At 34.6% G+C, this 27,597-nt stretch overlaps 1 protein-coding gene across 4 annotated transcripts in view; it reads left to right on the top strand.

Annotated features, from left to right (window-relative positions):
- Nucleotides 1-27,597, top strand: part of AKAP9 (A-kinase anchoring protein 9) — a 152,205-nt gene that overhangs the window by 20,493 nt on the left and 104,115 nt on the right. For 3 of the 4 annotated variants that reach the window (XM_049641431.1, XM_049641433.1, XM_049641435.1), the window contains exons 2-8: nucleotides 2,019-2,246; nucleotides 5,749-5,793; nucleotides 15,820-15,873; nucleotides 16,239-16,409; nucleotides 17,638-17,793; nucleotides 18,638-18,835; nucleotides 24,055-26,442. In XM_049641431.1, coding sequence (XP_049497388.1) covers nucleotides 2,019-2,246; nucleotides 5,749-5,793; nucleotides 15,820-15,873; nucleotides 16,239-16,409; nucleotides 17,638-17,793; nucleotides 18,638-18,835; nucleotides 24,055-26,442 — 3,240 coding nt within the window. The remainder of the gene's footprint in view (nucleotides 1-2,018; nucleotides 2,247-5,748; nucleotides 5,794-15,819; nucleotides 15,874-16,238; nucleotides 16,410-17,637; nucleotides 17,794-18,637; nucleotides 18,836-24,054; nucleotides 26,443-27,597) is intronic. The other variant, XM_049641434.1, reaches the window with a different exon arrangement.

The raw sequence follows: 27,597 nt of genomic DNA on the forward strand, positions 1-27,597 counted from the left end.
TTTCTAACACAACATGGAATTTTAAGAAGTTTCTGAAGTTGAACTTAAATATTAAAAATGTCATTATTAACATTTTTCTTAGTTTTGTGCTCTCTGCAGGATCTTTTTAAAATGTGCCTAGACTTTGATTCTATTTACAGATAATATATAATAGTGTTTCAGTTCGTTTATTTTTAATGGAGGATTTGCTATCCTCCAAAGTAGTTTAAATGCATTCCAGCAGCTTACTAATGTACAAATAGAGGCAACTGGTCTTGCATCTGTTCCTTAAGCAGGCATGAAGTAGGAAAACAGGCTAGTTGCTAAATAACTGGGGAAAAATTTTTTTTAATGTGATCTATTTTTACATTCTACAAAGTCAGTGATTGATATTTCCGATTTATGAATTAGACATATTTATTAAGTAATCACTTTTATATAGGTCATACTTTTCTTCATCAGCAACAGACAAAATAAATATAAAATACGCTGTATGTTATTCTTTGGGTTCTGGTATTTGTCACATATTTTGATAGTTAATATCAGCATCATTATTAAGATTGCTTTAATACCTCATATCATATGTGCTTGGTCTAAGTAGTTATATAATTAATATACTGATACTATATTTCTTCTTTTTAAGACACAAAGGGGTTTACACCTGTTCCTATGCTTTGTTTCTTTCCTCTCAATGATCAAATAGCTCAAATTAAATTTAATAATTGGTGGTTAGTTGTTGCTTCATATAAAATTTAGAAAATTTGTTGCATAAAAAAGCAAATTTTGAATAAGTATAAGGAAAAATACCTGTAATCTCCAATCTGGAGAGATACCAAAGTTGTGGCTATATTCTTTCAGAATTTATGCCTATGTGTATAATGTTATTAAAATTCAAGCTAGTTAGAATTGTTGAAGGCTGTGTCTTTGTTGAAAAAGAGAAAAAGATGGACACCATTTTCATTTTATTAAGAAACGGTTCTATTGCATGTTATTTTATATATACTACTGTCATAAACATGTTATTTTTTCATGTTTTTTGTATAAACATCTTTATTATTATTGATGATTTACATTAATATTGCTTTAATTGAGTTAATCCAGTATTGCCCAAAGTATGTAATGCATACTTCTGATTTTAGGTGGTGACAAGATATTTTAGGTGGTATCCTGATTCAGTATTAAATAATAGTGAATAGTACTGTAAGAAAGTTAATACCTTTCTAGTTTTTTTTTCATCCCATCTGCTTACAATAAGCCAAAAGTCTATTTGCTCATATATCCTTAATATTCCTTTAACACTTGCCTGTTGCTCTATAACCTTCAGCAGTAATACCTAACTAAAATTTTAATGTAGTTTTATTTTTCATTACATTCATTTCTGTTTACTGTTTTATTTAAGGAAATCACAAGTAATACTAGCTTTTAATTTACACCAGGATAGAAAATCTCCTTTTAAAATAAATTTAGATAAGTATGCTAGTTAAAACATGTTAAGTTAATGATGAGTACAGATGGCAGTAGGACATTGCAGAAGTGCTGCTGATGATGTGCAGATGGTTAGGGGATAGGAAGCACTGTTGTTGGACATGTGAATTATTTCAAAATTTTTCCCATTGGATACAAGGCTGCAGTGATCATTTGTACAACTAAATCTTTTGCATGGACTAATTACATTTAGTATAAATTAGAAATCCCAGAAATTTCACAAAGCAAATGCATTTAGAACTCTTATCCAGAGATTGCACTCTGACCAAGCAGTGACTGAGAGTGCCTGTTTTCCCTTATTCTGCCTATCTCTGGGCTAATTTTTTTTCTTTAGACGTGACGTTTTCAGTTCTCAGTATTTGAATAGCATTATTCAGAAGTATCTTACTTCTTTGCAATTCAGTAGTTATATTAAGGATTCTAATAGCTGTCCTTTATTATTTCACTGATGATTTGATCTTGTAAAGAAAGTAACTCCACAGATACTTTTTCTTGATCACCACTATGAAAAAAGCAAGTATCTAATGATAATGACAACTTCTTTTTTTCTGTAGCTTGCCCAGTTTCGACAAAGGAAAGCTCAGTCTGATGGACAGAATCCTTCTAAGAAGCAGAAAAAAAAGAAGAAAACTTCAAGCAGTAAACAAGATGTGTCAGCATACCATGCTTTGAATCTTGAGCAGTCACGGAGTGATGAAATGTACATAAATAGTTCTCAGAGAGTAGGGACAGCTGTGACTCCTGAATCCACAATAATCAAACGTGACGAGATCTTTGTTGAAGTAAGTATTCATTTAAATTTTGAACATTAGAATTCTAAGTGGAAAGTTGTTGTAGTAACAGTACTCATTAGCACCCTGTGCAGTTTTTGTGTGCTTGATTCAACAAACATTTGTAATACAACTGTGATATATCAAGGATTCAGCACCACGGATGCAAAGGTAGATATGATCATCTCTGCCCTTTAGGAAAGTCAGTCTAGGGGGGAAGGTAGATGTAAGATAGGCTGTGTACTCTGATTACAGCTGTGGTAACAAAAATGCATATGGTACCCTAGAATACCATGATTTGGGAGAATGCTAAATCGGCTTTAGCTATCAGCAAAGAAGTAGGCAAGACAACCTCTGTGGTAAAGAAGCAGCATTCACAAAGACATGAAACTGTGTGTGATGTGATTTGGAAACTGTAGGAAGTTTAGTTTTAAAAGGATCACAGAATGATGGGGATGAGTGGTTGTAAAGATGTGGGGCAGGAGATTGCACCTGGCCCAGAGAAGGCCCTAAACAGAGGCTAGTTTTCTTCCTCTCATTAATGGTGTAATTTCCAGAATACGGCAAAGAGGGAGAATTTAAAAGTGGATTGGGATGGTGGGTGGGATGAGCCACCAACTAAGACCAGGAGTAAAGAAGGTTGGGATGCTTAGGAGAAAGAGTGGTGGAAAAGGCAGATAATAATTATAATTTGGATTGTGCCCTGTTATGTTTATGTGGAAACAGAAAGACTTAGATATTATTTAGGATTTGAGCTTTATTCAAGAGGTCAGGAATGTTAGAGATTTGCTGTTCATCCTAAGAATGAATCTTTTTGAGATTTTCCTACTTAGAACTTATTGAGCATCTTGGATATGTAGATTAGTGTTTTTCATCAAATTTGGGAAGTTTTCAGACATTGTATCTTCAAATATTCTTTCTGCTCCTTTCTGTCCCCTTCTTCTGGATCTCCTGTTATGCATGTTGGTATGTTTGATATTGTTGTACAGATCTGATGCTCTGTTCATTTTTCTTCATTCTTGTTTTTATCTTCAGACTGCCTAATTTCAGTTGAACTATATTAAAGTTTGTGGATTCTTTCTTCTTCTTCCTCAGATCTGTTAAGCCCCTCTAATGAATTTTTCATTTCAGTTATTTTACTTTTAATTAATTAATTTAAAAAATTTTTTTAAATGCTTATTTATAGTTGAGAGAGACAGAGGGCAAGTGGGGAAAGGACAGAGAGAGAGGGAGACAGAATCTGAAGCAGGCTGCAGGCTCTGAGCTGTCAGCATAGGACCCAACACAGGGCTTGAACTCATGAACCATGAGATCTTGACCTGAGCCGAAATCGGACACTTAACCGACTAAGCCACTCAGGTGCCCCCCCTTTTTAATTTATTATTAAAAAAATTTTTTAAACCAATCTCTACACCCAGCATGGGACATGAACTCACAGCCCCAAGATCAAGAATCGTATGCTTCACCGATGGAGCAAGCCAGATTCTCCTCTTTGGTTCTAAGTTATTTCTCTTTAGTGATCTTCTCTATTTTGTAAGGCAGTATCCTTATAGTTTTCTTTAGTGTTTTAGACTTTATTTTATTCACTTAATTTTATTCACTTGACCATATTTAAAATGGCTAGGGACTGTTTCTAATGACTGCTGTTTTTCTTATGTATGGGCCATACTTTCCTTTTTCTTTATCTTGAAATAAACTCTGGTGTTGCTATAGTTTGCATATGTATTTGTTATTTTTTCTGCAAAACATATCAGTATCTGGGCTTTTCACTAGAGTTAGCATTTCCACTGCAAAGAACGTCTTGCTCACCATTTTATCCTCAGTACCACAGCTTTTAGTACACAGTATATACATTTAATCTATAGCTGGTTAAAGGGTATAAGTGCATGAACCATGAGGGCTTAGGTCATAAAAGTATTTTTTTTTTAACGTTTATTTATTTTTGAGATAGGGGGAGACAGCATGAACGGGAGAGGGTCAGAGAGAGAGGGAGACACAGAATCTGAAACAGGCTCCAGGCTCTGAGCTGTCAGCACAGAGCCTGATGCGAGGCTCAAACTCACGGACCGCGAGATCATGACCTGAGCCGAAGTCAGGCGCTTAACTGACTGAGCCACCCAGGTGCCCCGGTCATAAAAGTATTTTTGATTTGGGGTGCCTGGGTGGCTCAGTCAGTTAAGCGTCCGACTGGCTCAGGTCATGATCTCACAGTCTGTGAGTTCAAGCCCTGAGTCAGGCTCTGTGCTCACAACTGGAGCCTGCTTCGGATTCTGTGTCTCCCTTTCTCTGTCTCTGCCCCTCCCCCACGCATGCTCTGTCTCTGTCTCTCAAAAAAAATAAATAAACGTTAAATGTTTTTCTAAAAAAGGTATTTTTGATTTAAAAGAGGGTCACATAAGTTAGGAATCACCGAGACAGAATTTTAGAATAGGGTTAAGTTTATTTCTGTTCTTGGCATCAATTACTACATCAGAGAGTAGGTAGGCTTAGAACTTGGTATTGAGTGCTGAATAAAATTTCCTTAAAGTCTAGGTGAGAAAGGAGTCAATGATGGTTTATTTTTGTTGAATGACTATCTAGGTCTCTTTTCTCACTTGTAAAATGAGATTCTTAGATGAGTGGGTGAACAGTAAAAGCAGTAAAAATTTAAGTTTCCTCCTTGGCTCTTTCTAGTACCTATAAGCTGAGGGAAGCTTGGAAAAGCCATTCACCTCATACCCAAATTCCAGGGATGTAAGGATGAAACAGGGATGTCTTAGAAAGTGTTTTATAAGCTTCAAAGGTGTTAATAACAACAAGACTGTTACATTTCTTCAAGTTGTTATTCCTTTTCTAGCATCAAGATTTGATGGTTTTTTTAACCTTTTTTTTTTTTTAATTAATCTCTAGGTCCAACATGGGTCTCAAACTTATGACCCCAAGATCAAGAGTCATGTGCTCTACCAACTGAGCCAGGCACCCCAATGATTTTTCTTTTTGGAAAAATTGAACCCTTTTGACTAACATTTTAATAAATATCTTTTATTTAAAAGAGACGTAAGAATTTGAGGGATGATACCTTATTTGGTGCTTTTGTCTTACAAATGATTTGTATGTAGTGTATGTATGACTCTGTGTGAAAGAAAGTACCTCTTGATACATTTATATTTAGAAAAATGCCTTGTGATAAATAGCATATGTGTTATATAGCCATTGTGATTCATAATCAGTGAAAATTTTACAGGTTTGGGGGCACCTGGCTGGCTTAGTCAGTAGAGCATGTGACTCTTGATCTTGGGGTTGGTTGTAAGTTCAAGCCCCACCTTGGGTGTAGAGCTTACTTAAAAAAAAAATGAATAAAATAAAATCCACATACTTTAAAAATTTTTTTAAAGGCTTGAATAATTTTTACTAGTTTTTTTAGTGATATTTTTATGTGAGTTTTCTATCATATGTTACTAATTGTAATGGGTTAATAGAGTACAGTGGGAGGGAAAAAAGACCTTAATCTAATCGATTTTTACTTTTGTTTTAGCCAGAAAGTGAAATTTCAACTACAGCAGATGATTATAGTTCAGAGGTAAGAAAAATTAATACTATGTATGATTGACTTTTTATATTGATTTTGAAACTTCTTGATTATTAATACTTTATTTCTTGCAACTCACATGCTTATGTATTTTTATAAATATAATGAAATATAGCATAACAAAATATAATGTAAATGACCTAGAAAACCTGAAGGTTTATGTTTTTCTCTATATATTTTTGCAGATTGTTAACTAAGGTCTTAAATCTGTTTGCATAGCTTGGACCTTAATTAAATAGAGGCCTTGAGTTTCTAGGAAAGTGATATTGAGATTCTAGGATACATGATTGTCATAAGGTATCCATATTCAACACCGTAAAATATTTCATTATACAGACTATTTCACATTTTAAATAATGCTTTTTACAAATGCTTGAATTCTGTAGAATTATATGAATTCATTTATTGAAATTAATGTTGTAGCAGTGATTTTTAAAATAGGTGATAACATGTAATGTAGGCATTTGTCACATTAGGAAATATCTTCTTTATGTGTTGTTAATATATGTCATATGTTATCGTTTTATTATTCTTTTAGGTATCATTGTCATTTCTTTGGTCCAGAATTTGAGAATATGGAAAATTATTCTTTACTTTAAATAGTTCGGCCACTCAGTGTATTCCATAAGTTTTGATATATTGTAGGTTTCTAATACAAGGGGGAAAAAAGACAACTTAATATTCTTAAATGAACAAATTACTGTTTTGAAGTGCTAATAGGAGTGAAAACTTTGATACTCCATAAGTTTAATGTGCTTAAAAGCTGGGAATATACTTATTAGTAATCTGATCAGGAAAATAATTAACCAGGGTTAAGTAAATAAATTGGCACCTGGTTTACGCTATATAAAGTTGCCTATATGGGAAGTATCTCAGTTTAAAATCACAGCTTGCAATTCAGAAAATCTAGCCTTGAGAATTTAAATTTGAAACTTACATATGAAAACAACACTGTTTTTCCTTTTCTGTAATGCCTTATATTCTTTTAAAAAATTTTATTGAAAAAAAATTTTAAGGCTTATTTTTTAGAGAGAGAGAGAACACAAGCAGGAGAGAGGCAGAGAGAGAGGGAGACAGAATCTGAAGCAGGCTTTAGGCTCTGTGCTGTCAGTGCAGAGCCCGACATGGGGTTCAAAATCATGAACTGCAAGATCATGACCTGAGTCGAAGTCAGACACTTAACCAACTGAGCTACCCAGGCCCCCCTAAAAAAATTTATTTTTATTCATTATTTTAAAATTGAAGTATAGTTGATACAAAATATTATAATAGTCTCAAGTGTACAACATAGTAATTTGACATTTATATACCTTACAAAATACTCCCACAATAAGTGTAGTTACCACCTGTTATCATACAAAATTATTATTTTTTAAAGTTTATTTTGAGAGAGAGTGTGTACAAGAGCAGGGGAGGGGCAGAGAGAAAAGGAGAGAGAGAGAATCGGGCTCCAACTCAGGGCTTAAATTCACAAACTGTGAGATCATGACCTGAGCTGAAATCAAGAGTCAAACACTTAACTGACAGCCACCCAGGCGCCCTTACCATACAAAATTATTACAATATTATTAACTATACTCTTTATGCTGTACTTTACATCCTTGCAGCTTATTTATTTTATAATTTGAAGTTTATATCTCTTATTCCCCTTTACTTGTTTAGCCCATTGCGCTACTTTTCCTCCCCTCTGGTAACCACCAGTTTGTTTTTTCTCTGTATGTACGAGTCTGTTTCTGTTTTACATGTTCATTTGTTTTTTAATTCTACATATAGATGAAATTATATAGTATTTGTCTTTCTCTAAGTTATTTCACTTATCCATGTTGTCACATATTTCATTCCTTTTTATGGCTGAGTAATCTTCCATTATACACAGACGTGCACACACACACACACCCCCCACATCTTTATTCATTCGTTTGTTGATGGACACTTAGGTTGCTTCCATGTCTTGGCTATTATAGATAATGCTACAATAAACATAGGGGTGCAATATATATTTTTGAATTGGCGTTTTCCTTTTCTTTAGGTAAATACCTGGAAATGGAATTAATGCATCCCATGGTATTTCCATTTTTAATTTTTTGAGGGACTGCCATACTGTTTTCCATAATGGCTACACAAATTTACATTCTCACTGACAATGCACAAAAATTCCCTTTGTCCCATGTTTTCAGAAACACTTGTTATTTCATGTTTTTTGAAAATAGTGTTTCTGACAAGTGTGGGGTGATAGCTCATTGTGGTTTTAGTTTGCATTTTCCTGATGATTGGTGATGTTGAGCATCTTTTCCTGTTTGTTGGTTATCTATATGTATGTCTTCTTTGGAAGAATGTCTATTCAGGCCCTCTTGCTCATTTTTTAATTGGATTAGTGTGTGTGTGTGTGTGTGTGTGTGTGTGTGTGTGTGTGTGTGTGTGTTGAGTGTAATGAGTTCTTTTTATTAATTCCAGTATAATGAACATACAGTGTTATATTAGGTTCAGACATATAGTGATTCATCAATTTTCTGCAACACTCAGTGCTCATAATAATAAGTATACCCTTTAATCCCCATCACCTATTTCACCCATCTCCCTTCCATCTCTCCTCTAGTCTTCATCAGTTTGTTCTTTATAGTTGAGTCTGTTTGTTTCTTTTTTTTTTTTCCTTTGCTCATTTCTTTTGCTTCTTAAATTCCACATATGAGTGAAATCATATGGTATTGTTTTTCTCTGACTTATTTCACTTGGCATTATACTCTCTGCTATGAGTTTTTTTAATATATTCTGGAAATTAACCTTTCAATAGATCTATCATTTACAAATATCTTCTCTCATTTAGTACATTTAGTAGGTTGCCTTTTAATTTTGTTGATGGTTCCCTTCATTGTGCAAAAAGTTTTAAGTTTGATGTAGTTTCAGTTGTTTATTTTTACTTTTGTTGCCCTTGCCTGACAAGACAGATAGAAAATATATTCTAAGATTGATGTATAAGGGTTTACTCCCCATGTTTTCTTTTAGGACTTTTATGGTTTCAGGTCTTGAATCCATTTTGAGCTTATTTTTGTGTATGGTGTAAGAGAGTGGTTTCATTCTTTTGCATGCAGCTGTCCTGTGTTTTCAGCACCATTTATTGAAGAGAATATCTTTTTCCCATTGTGTATTTTTGCCTCCTTTGTCATAGATTAATTGACCATATAAACATGGGTTTATTTCTGGGCTCTCAGTTCTGTTCCATTGATCTATATATCCATTTTTGTGCCAGTATCATACTGTTTTGATTACTGTAGCTTTGTAGTATGGTTTGAAATCAGGGACTATGTGTCCTCCAGCTTTGTTCTTCTTTCTCAAGATTACTTTTCAGTTTTTTGGGGTCTTTTATGATTCCATACAAATTTTAGGATTATTCTGTGAAAATGCTATTATAGTTCAGATTGCTTTGGGTAGAATGGACATTTTTAACAGTACTAATTCTTTTGACCCATGAGCATGGTCTATCTTTCCCTTTATTTGTGTCCTCTTCAGTTTCTTTCATCAGTGCCCTAGGTATCAGAGTACAGGTCTTTCACCTCCTTGGTTAAATTTATTCCTAGATACTTTATTCTTTTTGATGCAGTTATAAATGGTATTTTTCTTAATTTCTCTGCTAGTTTGTTGATAGAGTATAGAAATCGATAGATTTCTGTATATTAATTTTATGTCCTGCAACTTTACTGAGTTCATTGATTAGTTCTGATAGTGTTTTAGTGGAATCTTCAGAGTTTTTTATATTTAGTATCTTATCATCTGCAAATGGTGACTGGGCTGCAGCTGCTGTAGCTGTACTGGTGGACGGGGCTGGCCCCCGGCAAGGCTGGCCAAGAGGCTAGGCTGCAGCTGCAGGTATGCTGGCGGGTGGGGTAGTACGCAGTGTGACTGACTGGGAGGCTTGGTGGCCACTGTCTTGAGCCTGCAGGTGGGTGGGACTCCCTAGAGCAGGAGTCACTTTGGAAGGGCCCCTGCCAGGGCAGTTGAGTAGGTTGGGGTGGGTTCACAGGGGAACGCCAGGGCAGGGAGAGTGGTGCTAGGAAGAGAGAGTGTCAGAACCAGGGCCCAGCTGTGCTGAAGGAAGGCAAGAAAAATAGTGCGTGCCAGCACTTCCATTCCTGGAAAAACTTCCTGCAGATTCTTGCCCCTGGGGCACACACCCTAAAATTAGTAATTTTTTTTCACATATAATCCAGCTGCTTTTCAAACTGCTGTCTTGTCCTGGGTCTCCGAGCAAGTGATGCTGTACACTGGCCTTTTAAGAGCAGAGTCTTGGTTTCTTATAGCCTTCTGGCTCCCCCAGTTAAGCCAATTTAAGGCCAGATGTTTATGGGGGCTCATATTTCCAGTGCATATACACAGTATGAGGGCTTCCCACTGTGGGGCTTGAACCCCTCACTCCTTGAGGAGGGCCTTCACACCTGTGAGATCTCTCTTGCTTGTGGGTCGCTGCACAGGAGGTTTAGTTTCTGATCGTGTCTCTGCTCCTCCTACCCTTTTCCATGTGGCTTTTTCTTTGTATCTTTAGCTGTGGAAAACCTGTTCTGCTAGTCTTCAGGTTGTTCTCTGACAATGAGTTGGGGTATATGTAGTTGCAGCCTTGGTGTGTTTGTGGGGAGAGGTGAGCTCAGGAACTTTCTACTTGGCTCTCTCTCTCTTTATAATGCCTTAATAATAATAATAATAATAATAATAATAATTCTTCTTCTTCTTCTTCTTCTTCTTCTTCTTCTTCTTCTTCTTTTAAGTTTATTCAGAGAGTGTGAGCAAATGAAAGGAGCACAAGCGGAGGCGGGGCATAGGGAAAAGGAGAGAAACTATCCCAGCCAGGCTCCACACTGTCAGCCCTGGCTTGATCCCACAAACTATGAGATCGGGAAGTCTAGAGGCGGTTGCTTAGCTGACTGAACCACCCAGGCACCCCTATTATAATGCCATAATTCTTATAGTGTCTTTCTTGATTAAAAGTTTCAGGTATTTTTGTTCTTGAACTGCCTTTGTCTTTGGGACACCCAAAGACTGCACAAAATGCATTTTTTTCTTTACACTAAGTTGAATTTTTTTTTTTTTAATAAGCCAAATGGCTACAGGTCAGACCATCTCTTATATGCCTGTGAAATTTGATTAAATTTATATAGCCTTTTTCTCACTTTTGGGATAAGAGAGTAAACTTTAGTTTTTGTTAATATAGATTTGAAAGGTAAAAACATTAAGATTGTGGTTTGCAAGTTCTCTTTTTAAAAAATGATAATATTGGAAATTCTTGCTACAATAAGATATTTTTTGCCTAGATTTTTTAAATTATAAAACTGGTGGGTATTGTGAGGTCCAGAAAAATGTATTCAAACTATTTATCTGTGACACCTAATAAATATGTGTTTTGAATTAAGGTACAAGTAATATTTAAATGTAAATCCTGCAAATAAAAGTTAGAATATGTTCACAATGATTCAACAAGAAATATATTCTATGTGTATATGTGTATAACTTCTATATATTTGCATGTATAATTATATATATGTTTTATTGTATACATGAATGATTGTGTACATGAATAAATATATACCTATACATACATGTGAAATTTTTTTCCAAACAAAAATTTCAGGAAAGATACTTCTCTTTGCTATGTGACATATCCTTTGATACTTTCTCTTTTTAATGCTGGTCACAAAAACCAAATTGAATAATGACCTATAATTTGAAAAAATAGTTTCTTAGAAGATTACATTGAAAACAGGTATTTATGAAATAATTTTTGACAGATTGACCAGATTTCAATCATAACCCTTGTGATATTATATATTTTGGCCTGGATTCAGAATGGTTATGCTATGACAAAGTTACATATTCACTTTGTAGAAAACAGCAGAAAAATTGATTGTGAAGTATTTGGTAGTGTCCCATTAAGATTGCTAACATGGAGCCTGGTTGAATCCATGACACTGGGCTAGTTGTGGAGGCTTTAGCCATTACTTTTGGTGATGTTAAAACTGGTGTGACTGGAGCTAGAATTACAGGGAACTTGTAAGCCATAGTCACTCTTTCAGGAGGCAGAAGAATCATCAGTAAATGAAATTTGTAAATTAAGACGTAAATTGACCCTGTAATTCTTTTCATATTGGAAATTTTAAGGAATTATCTCTTTTTTTTTTTTTTTTCAACGTTTTTTATTTATTTTTGGGACAGAGAGAGACAGAGCATGAACGGGGGAGGGGCAGAGAGAGAGGGAGACACAGAATCGGAAACAGGCTCCAGGCTCCGAGCCATCAGCCCAGAGCCTGACGCGGGGCTCGAACTCATGGACCGCGAGATCGTGACCTGGCTAAAGTCGGACGCTTAACCGACTGCGCCACCCAGGCGCCCCAGGAATTATCTCTTAGTATCACATCCTCCCCACCAAAGGAAATTCCTTTCTAGGAAACACATAGATTACAACTTCATTACAAATGCCAGGTTTGCAGTGTTTAATAATCTTGACTACTCTTGTTTGCCCTTGAGTATTTTTAAAATTTCAAAATTACAGTTTTTAATTGTGGGCTACGTAATTATCTTGTGTGTTATTTAAATATCACTGTCATTTTTCTGGGTTGTAGGGAAGTAAGGTAACATAAAACAACAGGGGCTTTGGAAATTTGTGTTCAAATTTCACCTTCATCACCTCCGTGGTGTATCAACTGGGGCCCATCACTGAAACTCTGAAATGTAGTTTTTTTCATCTGTAAACAAAGATACCTACTTAACAGTGTAATTGTGAGGGTTATCTGATAATATTTAGTATGGTGTTTAGTATATAAAAGACAATCAAAAAAGGTTTTGGTTTTTTTTTTTTTTTTTTTTTTTACTGTTCTTCAGTAGAAATGTGCTCTTCCCACTAAGCATATGAAATGATTAATGAGAATTCTTTTAACAAATTATTCTCAAAAGGAGTTCAGAGTATGATTACTAGTTTAGAAATTTTCTGCATATAAATATGGTGTGCATTTAATTTTCTTGACTTCTTTGGCCGGTATTCTTGTTGGGTTGACTGATGGATTCAGGCTTAGAAATAATTAGATAATATTTTCCTATGACCTACCTAATAAGATCGGTTTTGAGTAAATATATACGCAATTACATATACTAGAGAAATCAGACTGGATAAAAAAGTAGCCTTCTTACAAATTAATTTAAGTTATATGTAATCTGTTAAGTCCTTCATGAAGGGACATTTCATATCCAAAACGCCATATTAACATGAAATATTTTTATTGATACTCTTTGAGCAGGGTTATCTGGAGGAAGCTGTGAATATTGTAGGCAACCTAGACACAAGATAGGTAAATAAATGTGCTATGCTAAGTATGGAAAGATGAAATGATAGTAGAGCATACACTCTCATGGATTTCATGTGATTATTCAGTGCTTCTTAACCAAGTCGCTTATACAGTTCATGATATTTCTGAAATGGCAGGCTGGAGTTGGAGACATAGCCTTTAGCCATAAAGTTATATAAACTTAGCCTTCCAGCTTTGACTTGGGTATGGTGTTTTGTTTTGTTTTGTTTTGTTTTGTTTTGTTTTGTTTTGTTTTAGTCTCACCTTATTTTTTTCTCACTCTCTGCATCAGTTTTATTGAGGTATAATTGACAATTAAAAATTGTATATATATTAAGTTGTGCAATGTGTTTGATATTCAACTTGACTTTCAATAAATGATTTTAGCCTCATTAGTTACTTAGCTCCAATTTCCCCTAGGCACATTGAACTCCTGTAATTCTCATACACTTTTAGGAACCATCAGATTCTTACTTTATTAAAACATTATTAATATTTTTGAATATGTGTAAGTATAAATTATTATAAGGATATTAATAGTCTGTCTTTAAATTAATGTCCAGTGAAAGGAAAAAGTTTTGGTGTGAAGGCCATTTTATGGTTATAAAAAAGATCGTCCTCTGAATCTTTCTGAATAGCAGTATTTTTATGAGGTGATACTTACCTCTACAGAACATTTTAAAATTTAAAATGTACCTGAATTGTACTTTCCCTAGTCTACATGTTATCCATGTAAATTGAGTAAATCTGTGAATTCAGAAAGAATATATTAGTGCAGCCTAAAGGTTTACATAACTTTGACAAATGCCACAGTAAAAAAAGGAGATTAAGGGAAGTTTAGGCTTTTCTTTAGCTGAAGGAGTTTGTCAATCTAATCTTCATGTTTCACGTTATTAATTTACTTTCATATTACAGTTTACCAAGTATGGTGTTAGAAGACTAATGTAAGAAGGGATGAATGCTCTATCCTTTAGGTATCAATAAAATATTATCCACATTAAAACAATAGAATAATTTAATATTAACTGTTAGTGATTCCAATATTCTGAGTATTTCTATTCTAACTTCAGAATATAGTTTATTTTAGTTTAGTGCTGGTGAATAATCTTTTACCTATTTACATGGTATTAAATTTTTAAAATTTATTAATACTGATTTTTATTTTATTATAAGAACATGTAATTAAGTTTTGAAAATGGTCTTGTATTTTAAGAAGCCAATACATACGAGTTTTTCAAATGTAGTTTTGCTTAAGTTAGATAAAAATTAAGCTGAACATTGGCTGTATAATGTATTGGATACAATTATTATAAATCAGTAACTTATTACAGAGTTATATCATCTCCACTTAAGGAGTATCCATGGCTTACTATTATATTTGAAGCTTTTCATAAAATCCATTTCATAACACTGTTACTATAAAGCAAACATTTTAGCAGATGCTTATTAAAATGCTTTGTTCCAGCATCAAGAAGAGCTAATTGAAATTTAGAAGGATTTAATTGGAAAGTTACTTCAAGTGACTTGATATTAATAATTTTAATAGATTTAGTACTCCTGTCTTCTGATAGTTTTTCACATACTGCAATATTGTGTTGCCATAAAGATGAGGTGTTTTTTTTTTTACTTTAGTTTTAAGAAAAACCAAGGAATAAAACTCTGTTAAAGAACTCCTAAATAGTATCTTCACCTTTTTTTTTTTTTTTTTTTTTTTAAATTTTAAGTAGGCTCCACACCTAAAGTGGGGCAGGCTTGAACTCACAACCCCTAGGTCCAGAGTCCCCTACGTCAGGAGTCACATGCTCTACTGAGTGAGCCAGCTAGGTGCTGCAGTGCTTCCACTTTTTAAAGGGATGTGGTTCATAGCCTAATTCTGGGATATCCTGTCCTATATACTTCAGCAGTAAAAATTTCATTATCTTGGATTGTATTAATGTAGAATTCTGTTCTATTAATTCTATTAATGTAGAATTGTGAATAATTAAGATGTAAGCAGGAATAAAGTTCTTTTGTGCACTGTTGGGGGGGAATGAGGAGATTGTTAAATAGATTAATTGACCTGAAATTAATCTCCCACCAGGTCAACCCAGGAGACGTACTCTGTCATCCTTCTTCCTCCCATCCCCAAATGTTTGTGGTAGAGGCAGTAATATGTTATGGAAAATCTCTACATCAGTTAGGGTTGGCATGGCTGTCATTTCCCCAGGGAAAAGTTGGGGGAGTGTTGTTTACCTCTTCATCTCATACCCTTTGACCTGATTACCAACCTTCAGTGAATTTGCACAAGCAAATGATTTTACTTTAAAATGAATAGAGCTTAATCAAAAAACAATTATTTAAATGATTATAAGGCAGCATTTTGTAGAAGAGGATTTTAGTAACTTGAGGTCTATAATTCCCCTTCTGAAGACAAAATATAAACTGCACTTAGAACTTTGATTCATGTAAACAAAAATGTATAGTACAATGTCTTCTGCATTGTAAGCCCTCAAGTGTTTTAGGAATCATTGGCATTTGAAATGATCATAATGTCTTTTATATATTTAAGTTTAATCGCTGTATCTCTTTTGCCAATGAGGCATTTTCCCTATCCATAAAATATGCACGAATACAGTTAGTAGAATTATAATTGTTAGCTTTAAATAAAGTTCTATCTAAAATCATAATATATCAGGAAATTGTTTTTGTACAGGTAAATGGTTGCAGTTTTGTGGTGAGAACAGGAAAGCCCACAAATTTATTAAGGGTACAGTATTTAAAACTACTTATGATACTAATGTTTTACACTATCAAAAACCATCTGGCTTACTAACAAAGCTGTTTCCTGCATGCATTTCTTTCTGTGTGTGATTTCTAAATGCTTTTAATGTTTAACAAAACAAAATTAGCTGTCTTTTGTTATAAAGCTCAGTTATAACCAAATTTGTAGATATTTTGTTTTTGCTTTTAAGGTATATAGCACATTAATAACAAAGTAGCCAGTCATTCCAGTAAATTCTCAGTTGATAAGTGATATTTTAAAGTGGACTTTACTATGGAATTCAATATTTGAATCCCTCTTCCTGAGGAATGTTGTTAGTATGAATTATTAAATATCTTGGATTGATTTAGGAAGAAGAATTTGGTGCTGATGATTCTTATTCTGAACATGGAGCACAGTATAGTCAGACCCACCTAGAGATGATGGAAAATGAATTGGCTGGCAAACAACATGAGATTGAAGAGCTGAACAGAGAACTAGAAGAAATGAGAGCCACCTACGGGACTGAAGGGTTACAGCAGGTATGCCTACTTTATGTGGCTTTGTTTTGTTACAAAAACAAAAACAGGAAATTTGAATGCTAGCATATGTAAATAGTACATAACTTAAGTCATAGTAACTTATCTCATAATATTCTTATACATATCATAAACAACTTGCTTAACACTAAGATTCCATGAATAGGGGTAATACAATCTGGAATCTTTTGTTTAACTTTATGAGATAGCTAGGCTGAAAGCACTTCAGTAGAATAGATGTTTTTGTAATCAGCCTGAGAGAAAATATGGTGCAAACCGCATCAGAATGTTATGACTTAAACTCATTAAAAATGTCAGCGAGTCCTTGTAAAGGGACCTCTTGTGGTTCAAATGACATCTGTTGTTTGTGGCAGTCAGTTATGAAACCAAGGTGAAAAAGACCATTGATGAAGACGACAGAATACATTTTAGTTTCATCCTCTCCAGGAACAAGTGAGAATCGAACATGTCTATGATGATGTTGCCTAGGAACAGATTGGGGCACCCCTGAATATAAAGGCACTTGTCCTTCTAGAAGCAGATAATCGATAAGTTAGACCTAGTGTATTTTGTTCATCAGGTAATTTTTTTTTAAGTTGTTTTGGAAGTAAAACCAATTTCTGCAAGGTAATTTTTTCAAATATGGATGAGATTGCTTACAAATTATAATCTTCCCGGGCACCTGGGTGGCCTGGTTGGTTGAGCATTCGACTTAGGCTCAGGTCATGATCTCATGGTCTGTGATTTTGACCCCTGCATCGGGCTCTGTGCTGACAGCTCAGAGCCTGGAGCCTGCTTCAGAATCTTTGTCTCCGTCTCTCTCTCTGCCCTTCCCTGCTTGTGCTCTGTCTCTGTCTCTCTAAAAAATAAATAAACATTAAAAAAATTTTTTTTTTTAATTACAGTCTGACAATGTGTTTTGTATATTTTTGAATAGTTGCCTGTACTAATAATCAGTTTTGTTCTAAAAATAAGTCAGTTAAGCGGCCGACCGGCTCAGGTCATGATCTCGCCGTCCGTGAGTTCGAGCCCCGCGTTGGGCTCTGTGCTGGCAGCTCAGAGCCTGGAGCCTGTTTCAGATTCTGTGTCTCCCTCTCTCTGACCCTCCCCCGTTCATGCTCTGTCTCTCTCTGTCTCAAAAATAAATAAACGTTAAAAAAAAAAAAATCAAAATATATAAACTTCAAAGAAAGTAAGTCTGGCACTTAATACTTTCACTGATGTCTTTTAGTTACAAGAATTTGAAGCTGCCATTAAACAAAGAGATGGCATCATAACCCAGCTTACTGCTAATTTACAACAAGCAAGAAGAGAAAAGGATGAGACAATGAGAGAATTTTTAGAGTTGACAGAACAAAGTCAGAAATTACAGATTCAGTTCCAGCATGTAAGTATTAGTAATAGAACAAAATTTATTAGATTTTTGGTAGTGAAGTTTTTAAAAAATGCTCATGAGTTTTAAAACAAATTTAAACTTAAAATCACATCTGCTTATAATGTATCATGTTGGAAAAAATAACGAACACCTGTTATTATGTTAACCAAGAATTTAACTAGTTCTTTTGTGGTTTCTTTGCTGTTATTTTCTTTGTTCATCCTTGTCTGTATACTGAAAGCCTACAATATCTTTTAAGTCTGATGGTGGATTTTTGCAGAAATTAACATGTAGCCACATCCTACCTTTGCCAACCTTGGTATGATTTTATTTTATTTTCTAAAACGGTATCCAGACAGAATATATTCCATTTACCTTTAATCAGAGCCATAAGAATGTAATTGTATTAATCAAGGTTTCTGATGGCAAGTACAGAAAATAATTTGAGATAGGTTAAGCAAAAGGGAGAAATTTAAATACAGGCTTATATTACAGATTTCAAGGTGGAAATACAACCAGGCCTCTGAAAGGGATTGGAATCAGAAACTAGAAGGATATCAGGAATCCAGGAAGTACTGTCTTTCAGGCCCCTTTTCTTTCTGTAGGTCTGCCTTAGTCTTCCCTATTTTATTAGACTTTTTCTGCTTTGTCATGGGATAATCTTAACTGTTCAGCTTGTATGATGTGCCCATACTCATCTGATAAGCCATGACAGCATGTTTGCTTGGGTTTCAAGCCTATGAATCTAGCAGATATCCCAGAGAGCAATTGTGAGCTGAGTAATATCCCAAAAGATGTTTATTCCCTAGCGTAATCACTTCAGAATTTAACTTGGGGGTTTCTTTCTGTTTTTAAGTTACAGGCTAGTGAAACTCTGAGAAACAGCACTCATAGTAGCACAGCTGCAGATTTGTTGCAAGCCAAACAACAGATCCTCACTCATCAGCAACAGCTGGAAGAACAAGACCATTTATTAGAAGATTATCAAAAAAAGAAAGAAGACTTCAAGATGCAAATTAGTTTCTTACAAGAGAAAATTAGAACATATGAAATGGTATGTTTATTTTAAGGAAGTTAGCCAATGTACAGCAGCTTTATAATTGAAGTTTTTTATGCAAGTGTTTATATTTTTTGTTATGTACATGAATTACAAAATTTCATAATTAAGAAATGTTCTTTATATAAAACAACTTATTTCAAAAGCAATTGGGAGTCTTACAATAATAGTTTTTAAGATAATACTAATTACTGAGTTCCTTGGAAGTGATCAGCCTATGTTAAAGTGAGTTCTCAGGAGAATCTAAATTTATAAACATAATTAACATTCTTTTTTTCTTTTCATCTATAAGTATTTCTACTCATTTTACCAGTGGTTATGAAATTCTGAAAATATTTCCAAGAAAAAATGAAATCTTATGGATTTTAATTAGAAAAAAATAGTGGATTCTCCTTTCATGATAGTTATGTTTTATAAAGTTGCTTGGAATACTTATTTAGCAAATAAGTGGTAATAGAGGAAAAGGGGGGAAATATATATAATTTACATATTTATATTTGTTTTTATGTATGAACACACATATATTATATATTATGTATAAATATATAAATATGTATGTGTGTATATGTATGTGTTTATACACACACACATATGTATTCTAGAGAATATATTTATATATACATAGATACACAACATATCTCATAAGATTATAATCTTAAATCCGAAAAACCACTCATCTCTGTAGGTTATATTTGTTTTTCAAAAGAGAAAATGGGGTTCACCTATGTTAAATGACTTGACTGAGGGTACCCTACTGACACTTGTCAGACTTGTGATTCAAATCCATACAGCTGGCCCAGAGCCATATTTCTTGTGTTTTACTGCACTGCCCCCTCTTGCCTCCATCCTCTTCACCATCCATGTTTTCCTAATAAGGTCTGCCTTCATAAAGGAAGTGACTCAGGGTAGGCTTTAGGAGGAGAGGATATTTGAGGCAGGTCTGGAATAATCTCTCTCTAATTATATTTCATTTTCTCAGCAATAGTTCTGTGTGGCACATAGTAGCTACTCAGTATTCATTTGGTAAATAAGCAAATACATTATGAATCTGAACTGATAGAGATAGGAAGGACATTTTAGAGGGTGGAGTGTACATAAAGACCCAGGACAAAAGATGTTAAAAATATATAGGTAGCAAAAAATAGTTTAACCAGAAATAGTCTTTGAAAGTCAGCCTTTGTAGGGGCTCCTGGGTGGATCAGTTGATTAAGTGTTCAACTATGGCTCAGGTCATGATCTCACAGCTTGTGAGTCTGAGCCCCACGTCGGGCTTTGGGCTGACAGCTCAGAGCTTGGAGCCTGTTTCGGATTCTGTGTCTCCCTCTCTCTTTCTGCTCCATGCCCCTCACCCCCCCCACTTGCGCGCGCTCTCTCTCTCCCTCTCTCTCTCTCAAAAATAAAACATAAAAGAAATTTTTTTTTTAAAGTGAGCCTTTATAAAGATATTTTTAACATGTATAATATGATGAAATGAAGCAATAAAAATAAACATTTCCTGGGGAGCCTGGGTGGGTCAGTCAGTTGAGTGTCCAACTTTGGCTCAGGTCATGATCTTATGGTTTGTGGGTTCCAGCCCCATGTCGGGCTCTGTGCTGACAACTCAGAGCCTGGAGCCTGCTTTGGATTCTCTGTCTCCCTCTCTCTCTGCCCCCTCCCCTGCTCACACTCTATCTTCTGTGTCTCTCAGAAATCATAAATAAATGTTAAAGAAATTAAAAAGAAAACAAAAGTGAGCCTTTTCAGGAGCGAAGAGTGGAGAGATACTCTAGGTCTCATTATAAGAGCCTGGAAATTGGATTTTGTTGTATTTATTATATTCAGCAGGCAGTATTATTTGAAAGTATTTAAAACTCAAATAATTCATTATTTTATTTTTTTAATATTTATTTTGAGAGAGAGAGAAAGAGAGTACACAAGCAGGGGAGTGGCAGAGAGAGGGAGAGAGAAAATCCCAAGCAGGCTCTGCATTGATTCCACACCTGAGCGGAAATCAAGAGTCAGATGCTTAACTGACTGAGCCACTTAGGTGCCCCAAATAATTCATTTTCATAGGGGGAAAGCCTTTGTTTATTTGAATGCTAGCAGAATTTTTCTTTTTTTTAAGTTCATTGATTTTGTGAGAGAGAGTGCACGTGCGCAAGTGGTGGAAGGGCAGAGAGAGGGAGGGAGAGAGGATCCTAAGCAGGTACCTCGCTGTCAGTGCAGAGCCCGATGCAGGAGCTTGATCACACAAACCATGAGATCATGACCTGAGCTGAAATCAAGAGTAAGATACTTAACCAAATGAGCCACCCAGGTGCCTCTGTTAGAATGCTTTTATTACCAGTCTCTTCTTCGTCTTTTTTTTAAAATTTGTCTTAATTTATTTTTGAGAGAGAGAGAGACAGAGCATGGGCAGGGAAGGGGCAGAGAGAGAGAGGGGAGACACAGAATCTGAGGCAAGATCCAGACTCTGAGCTGTCAGCACAGAGCCTGACCTGAGGCTGGAACTCACAAGCCGTGAGATCATGACCTGAGCCGAAGTCAGATGCTTACCAGTTGAGCCACCCAGGCACCCCAATTATTAGTCGCTTCTTTATTATGTATATATTTTTAAAATTCTCTCTCTCTCTCTCTCTCTCTCTCTTTTTTTTTTTTTTTTTAAACTTTGAATGACTCCCCCTGAGCAGTAGTTCCATCAGATCAGCTGAGGGACTAGAGCATTAGGGTGATGGTTGAAACTGTCATGGTGATTCCAGCCTCATTCTCTTTACTCATAATATTCTGAACTTCCCATGGTGCAGTGGTCACAAGCAAGAAGTATATTATTCCCCACTCCCTCAAGTCTGTTTCTAAAAATAGAGGGATTGTATCTTCAACCACAGGGCTGTCTTTTCCAACACAAAATATATGGTTTAAAACCATATATTTTGAAATAAACAGTACTAAGAAAAATGAACCATGAATTTATTTAATAGTTGAATGAAGAATTATTGTTGCTTGCAGTTATATCACATGTTGGACAATTTTGAATTAAGTGACACTGTTTTATGAGGATTCCTCCTCCCCAATAGAAAAATCAGGAAATAGAAGTATTAACAGATGTTAATATTCCAAGTCTAAGTACTTGTTTAACAGTTCAACTGAAGTTGACCTCCGTGAACTAATTTTATTTTCTTATAGGTTCCAAATGCCTTCTAGATACTTTCTAGTATACAAAGATACTACATTTTTACATAGCACAATGTGCATAAAATACATTAATACATTCATTTTCTTTTAGCTTCAAACATATTCTATGAGATAGAAGAAATGGTATTTATTTTACAGGTGAAAACACTGCAATTTAAGAGATTAAAGTGATTTAAATGTCATATTATAGTACAGAAGTCAGAAGGCTCAGCATTTGGTAATCACTTATGGTGACATTGGATGGAATATGTGATACCAAGAAAAAAGCTGATAGGATTTTGCTCAAGAGGCTTCACAGTATAGCTGTTGTTGCCTTAGTTAATTTATATAGTGCATATTGTGGCCTTTGACTTGTAGGCTCAGAAGTCTGGTTTTTATCCAGAGAGGGAGGCAAACCACAAGAGACTATTAACTATAGAGAATAAACTGAGGGGTTTTTGAGGGGATAGGCTAAATAGGTGATGGACATTAAGGAGGGCATTTGTTGTGACGAGCACTGGGTGTTATATATAAGTGATGAATCACTAAATTCTACTCCTGAAACCAGAAGTACACTGTATGTTAGCTAACTTGAATTTAAATAAAATCTTGGAAGAAAAAATAATTCTGATTTTTATCTTCTATCATCTGAGACTTGAGCTATCTCAGAGGTGAGCTCAGATTTTCCAAGTTCAAGAGGCTAAATGTTTAAATCTTGAAGATGAGATTATTAATTTACAGTGAGAAATGATTATCACCAGGACCTGCATGCTTCAGGTTCTTTGGATTTTACTTTCTTTCTCTGGGCAAATTAATTTGAAACGCCAAATAATAATAATAGAAAGTTGTTTAGTGAGCATGAGATTAAAGGATATTAGAGGAATCAAATGTTCCATAGCATTACGCTATGATAACCTGATATATCCATCTCACAGAAGGAAAAGTCATGCCTGTGGACTGAAATTCTTAAATTCTGTTTGCTACAACCCCTTACATTGCTTTCTGTGTTAAGTATGGTTTTCCCAGAGTGATCAGAATTCGCAGTCTCACGGCACCTGGACTGTGGTGGAATGTGTACTGCCAACATTTCTGTCTCACGCCTTCCTTTTTCTGGGCTTTGACATTCTTTATTTAGATATATTAATAAATCCATTCAAGGTGCCTTTAAGTCCTCTTGGCCTTAGGACTCCTGACTCATTTAGGTGATTTTACTTACCTACTTGTGTTTGTTCTATTCTATGGATTATACTTTCTTTGTAGTTGGGACCTCAGCCCTTAAATATTTAGGCAACTAAGTAACAGAGACAAAACTTTGTTTCTAGGGCTTTTGCTTGACTCCCTTATGTGATAACATTCTTAAGGATGATTGTGATTATGAACATGCCTTGGCCTGTGTCCTAGGTTTAGGCTTATATACAGTTCCACAGTAGAGTCCCAAGTCAGACGTGGAAAAAAATGTCTGCCCCGCTTTCAAATTTCTATTCAAACCCAAAGTCTAGGACCAAGTTGATTTGCTATAAATGGTGTAGTTGTTTTGCATGTCACTTGAGGTCAGCCACAGGAATGAAACTAAGGCAGACCCATAAGAACCTGTTTTTGTTGTTTTAGTCTTTTCATAGCACTTGCTCATCAGACACCTTTAAGTCACTAGAATACATAGAAGGAATCTTGATTTATTTTTAAGACTTTCTTCTGGAACTGTAAAGAGTACATAGTACTATACCTATAGAAAATACTAAGTTTATTAATAAGAAAGATGAAAATATGGTTTAGACATTTTAATCCTACTAATTTTGAAATTAATATTTTTCACCATAGCAGTGTAAGAAAAATTTCTTTCTTCAAGAAGACCAATGCTGCTATAGTGTTTGCTCACAAATAGTGTTGGGTACACACGTCGTATCTCACTGACTTGGGAAAAATTGAAGGGCAAGCCTAGCAGTTACTATTTATAGAATTATTGAAAAAAACAGACTTATCTCAATATTTTGGTATTGAGATTAAGCAATGTAAGTTGCCAGGAACTAAAACTGACATTTTTATATTTTCATTTTTTCTTTCTAAAGGAACAAGATAAAAAAGTAGAAAGCTCAAATAAAGAAATACAGGAAAAAGATGCAATCATTGAAGAACTAAAAACAAAAATAATAGAAGAAGAAAAAAAAACTCTAGAGCTAATGGATAAAGTCACAGTTACTGATAAATTACTGGAAGAATTACAAGAACAGGTTGTAGGAAAGAACCAAGAGATTAAAAATATGAAATTAGAGCTGACTCATTCCAAGCAAAAAGAAAGACAGTGTTCTGAGGAAATAAAACAGTTAATGGGGACAGTTGAAGAACTTCAAAAGAAAAATCATAAAGATAGCCAATTTGAAACTGATACTCTGCAAAGAATGGAACAAGAAACACAAAGAAAGTTAGAACAGCTCCGGGCAGAGCTGGATGAAATGTATGGGCAGCAGATAGTACAGATGAAACAGGAGTTAATAAAACAACACATGTCACAGATAGATGAACTTAAAATACGGCATAAAGAAGAAATGGACAATGCTTTAAGATCATATCCAGGTATTACTGTTAATGAAGATCAAATAAAAGTAATGAATATGGCAATAAATGAACTGAATATAAAATTGCAAGATAGTAATTCTCAAAAGGAAAAACTCAAGGAAGAACTAGGAGTAATTTCAGGAGAAAAGTCTACTCTACAGAGGCAGCTTGAAGACCTTTTTGAAGAATTGAGCTTTTCAAGGGAACAAATTCAGAGAGCTAGACAAACAATAGCTGAACAAGAAAGTAAACTCAATGAAGCACATAAGTCCCTTAGTACAGTGGAAGATTTGAAAGCTGAGATTGTTTCTGCATCTGAGTCCAGAAAAGAACTAGAATTAAAACATGAAGCAGAAGTTACAAATTACAAGATAAAACTGGAAATGTTAGAGAGAGAAAAGAATGCTGTATTAGACAGAATGGCTGAATCACAAGAAGCTGAATTAGAGAGGCTGAGGACACAGCTTCTGTTTAGTCATGAAGAAGAACTTTCCAAACTGAAAGAAGATTTAGAAATTGAACATCGAATAAATATTGAGAAACTTAAAGATAACTTAGGCATTCACTATAAACAGCAGATAGATGGCTTACAGAATGAAATGAGTCAAAAGATAGAAACCATGCAGTTTGAAAAAGATAGTTTGATAACTAAGCAGAATCAACTAATTTTGGAGATTTCAAAGCTAAAAGATTTACAGCAGTCCCTTGTGAATTCAAAATCAGAAGAAATGACTCTTCAAATCAATGAACTTCAAAAAGAAATTGAAATACTCAGGCAAGAAGAAAAGGAAAAGGGTACTCTTGAACAAGAAGTTCAAGAATTACAACTTAAAACTGAATTGTTGGAGAAACAAATGAAGGAAAAAGAGGATGACCTTCAAGAAAAATTCACACATCTTGAAGCAGAGAATAGCATTCTTAAAGATGAAAAGAAAGCCCTTGAAGACATGTTGAAAATGTGTACTCCTGTTAACCAAGAAGAAAGATTACTTTTCACAGACTCCATTAAGTCTAAATCCCAAGACTGTAACTGGCAAAAAGAAATAGAAGTACTTACAGAGGAAAATGAGGACCTCAAAAAACAGTGTATTCAGCTAACTGAAGAGATTGAAAGGCAAAGGAACACTTTTTCATTTGCTGAAAAAAATTTTGAAGTTAACTATCAAGAGTTACAGGAGGACTATGCTTGCCTTCTCAAGGTGAAAACTGATTTAGAAGACAGCAAAAACAAACAAGAAGTAGAGTATAAAAGTAAGCTTAAAACACTTAGTGAAGAGCTTCATCATTTGCAAAGAATAAATCCAACTGTAGTAAAAATGAAAAGTTCAGTCTTTGATGATGACAAAACTTTTATAGGAGAACCCTTGGAAATTGGTGAGGTTGTTGAGAAAGATACAACAGAACTTATGGAAAAACTTGAGGTGACCAAGCGAGAAAAATTAGAACTGTCAGAGAAGCTGTCTGATCTTTCTGAACAATTAAAACAGAAACATGGTGAGATTAGTTTTCTGAGTGAAGAAGTTAAGTCTTTAAAGCAAGAGAAAGAGCAAGTTTTATTGAGATGTAGAGAGCTAGAAATCATCATTAATCATAATAGGAAAGAAAATGTAAATGCATGTGATGTTCCATTAGACTCTTTAAAAGATGGATTTGTGACAAGGACAAGCAAAGATTCTGGAGAGTCAGTTTCTAAAATAAATAAAGATTTTGGTGAAGAATCAAAAATAATGGAGGAAAATAAAATTCCTTTGGAAAATAGGACTGCTGGAAAAGAAGGCAAGCAAGAACAGTTGTTTTTGGGTCACTTGCCATTAGTGACAAGTGGATCATCACTTAGGACTACTGAACCAAGTAGAAATGATAAACTTCAGTGGGAACTTAGTGTACTTAAATCAGAGAAGGTATGTTTACTTATTTATATATGTTAAAGCACAGTGAAAATGTACATTTCACGCAAATAATGTTTTTATCTTCCTAAAACATAAATTTTACAAGAGAATGAAAGGGAGCCCTGTAATGTAATTCTCATTTGGGCCTCTCATCTATCATTGCCTTTATCTATTTTTAGTTAGCACAACTTTTGATCTAAGAGTTATGAATTTGAGCCCCACGAAGGGCGTAAAGATTACTGTCTTTTTCTTAAACATTGTTGCCTTTTTTTTTCAGTTAATTTATGTTACATAGTCTGTTCATAAATAGCAATGGTTTCACATTTTCTTTGGAATGGCAAGAGTTTAACTTTGTAAAGAAGTTACTTTGTAATATTTTGTTGTAATATCAAAGCTTGGTTTCAGCATTTTGTTTCATATTAGTGTTTTAAAAGTTCCCCAATGGGGCACCTGGGTGGCTCAGTCAGTTGGGTGTCCGACTTCAGCCCAGGTCATGATCTCACAGTCTGTGAGTTCAAGCCCCACATCGGGCTCTGTGCTCACAGCTCGGAGCCTGGAGCCTGCTTCGGATTCTGTATCTCTCTCTCTGCCCCTCCCCTGCTCATGCTCTGTCTCTCTCTGTCAAAAATAAGTAAACATTAAAAAAAAAAAAAAAAGAAAGAAAAATTATAAAAGTTCCCCAACTAAAAATTAACTCTTAAACTTTAGTACTTTATATAGTATTTATTCAGTAGTTATAAAACCATCTTTCCCTGAAAGAAATCTCAACTTAAGTCCCAGAGTTTTCTCTGAGTACTGTGTAAAGCTGAAGGGGGTAAAAAGTATTCTACTTATAACTAAAGAATGCATATAATGAATAATAATAGATATATAATATCTGATGTTATATATAATAGTAATAGAAAATAATGCTGTATTAGACACAGTCTAATACAGTTAGGTTATAATATCTACTATTGTATATAATAGTAGATCTTATGTATTTATTAAATATAATAAAAATAGATATATAATAATAGATTACTCTTGACCAATATGCAGTTTGTGAGTTACTAGTATTAGAAATAACTGGAAAATTCCACTGGGTATTTTGTGTAATGCTGCTAAGTAAGGCTTTACTTTTCTTCACTTATGCAGCATATATTTATTGAATGTCTCACTAGGTAT

Source organism: Panthera uncia, chromosome A2 (genome assembly GCF_023721935.1).
Source record: "Panthera uncia isolate 11264 chromosome A2, Puncia_PCG_1.0, whole genome shotgun sequence".
Lineage (NCBI taxonomy): Eukaryota > Metazoa > Chordata > Mammalia > Carnivora > Felidae > Panthera > Panthera uncia.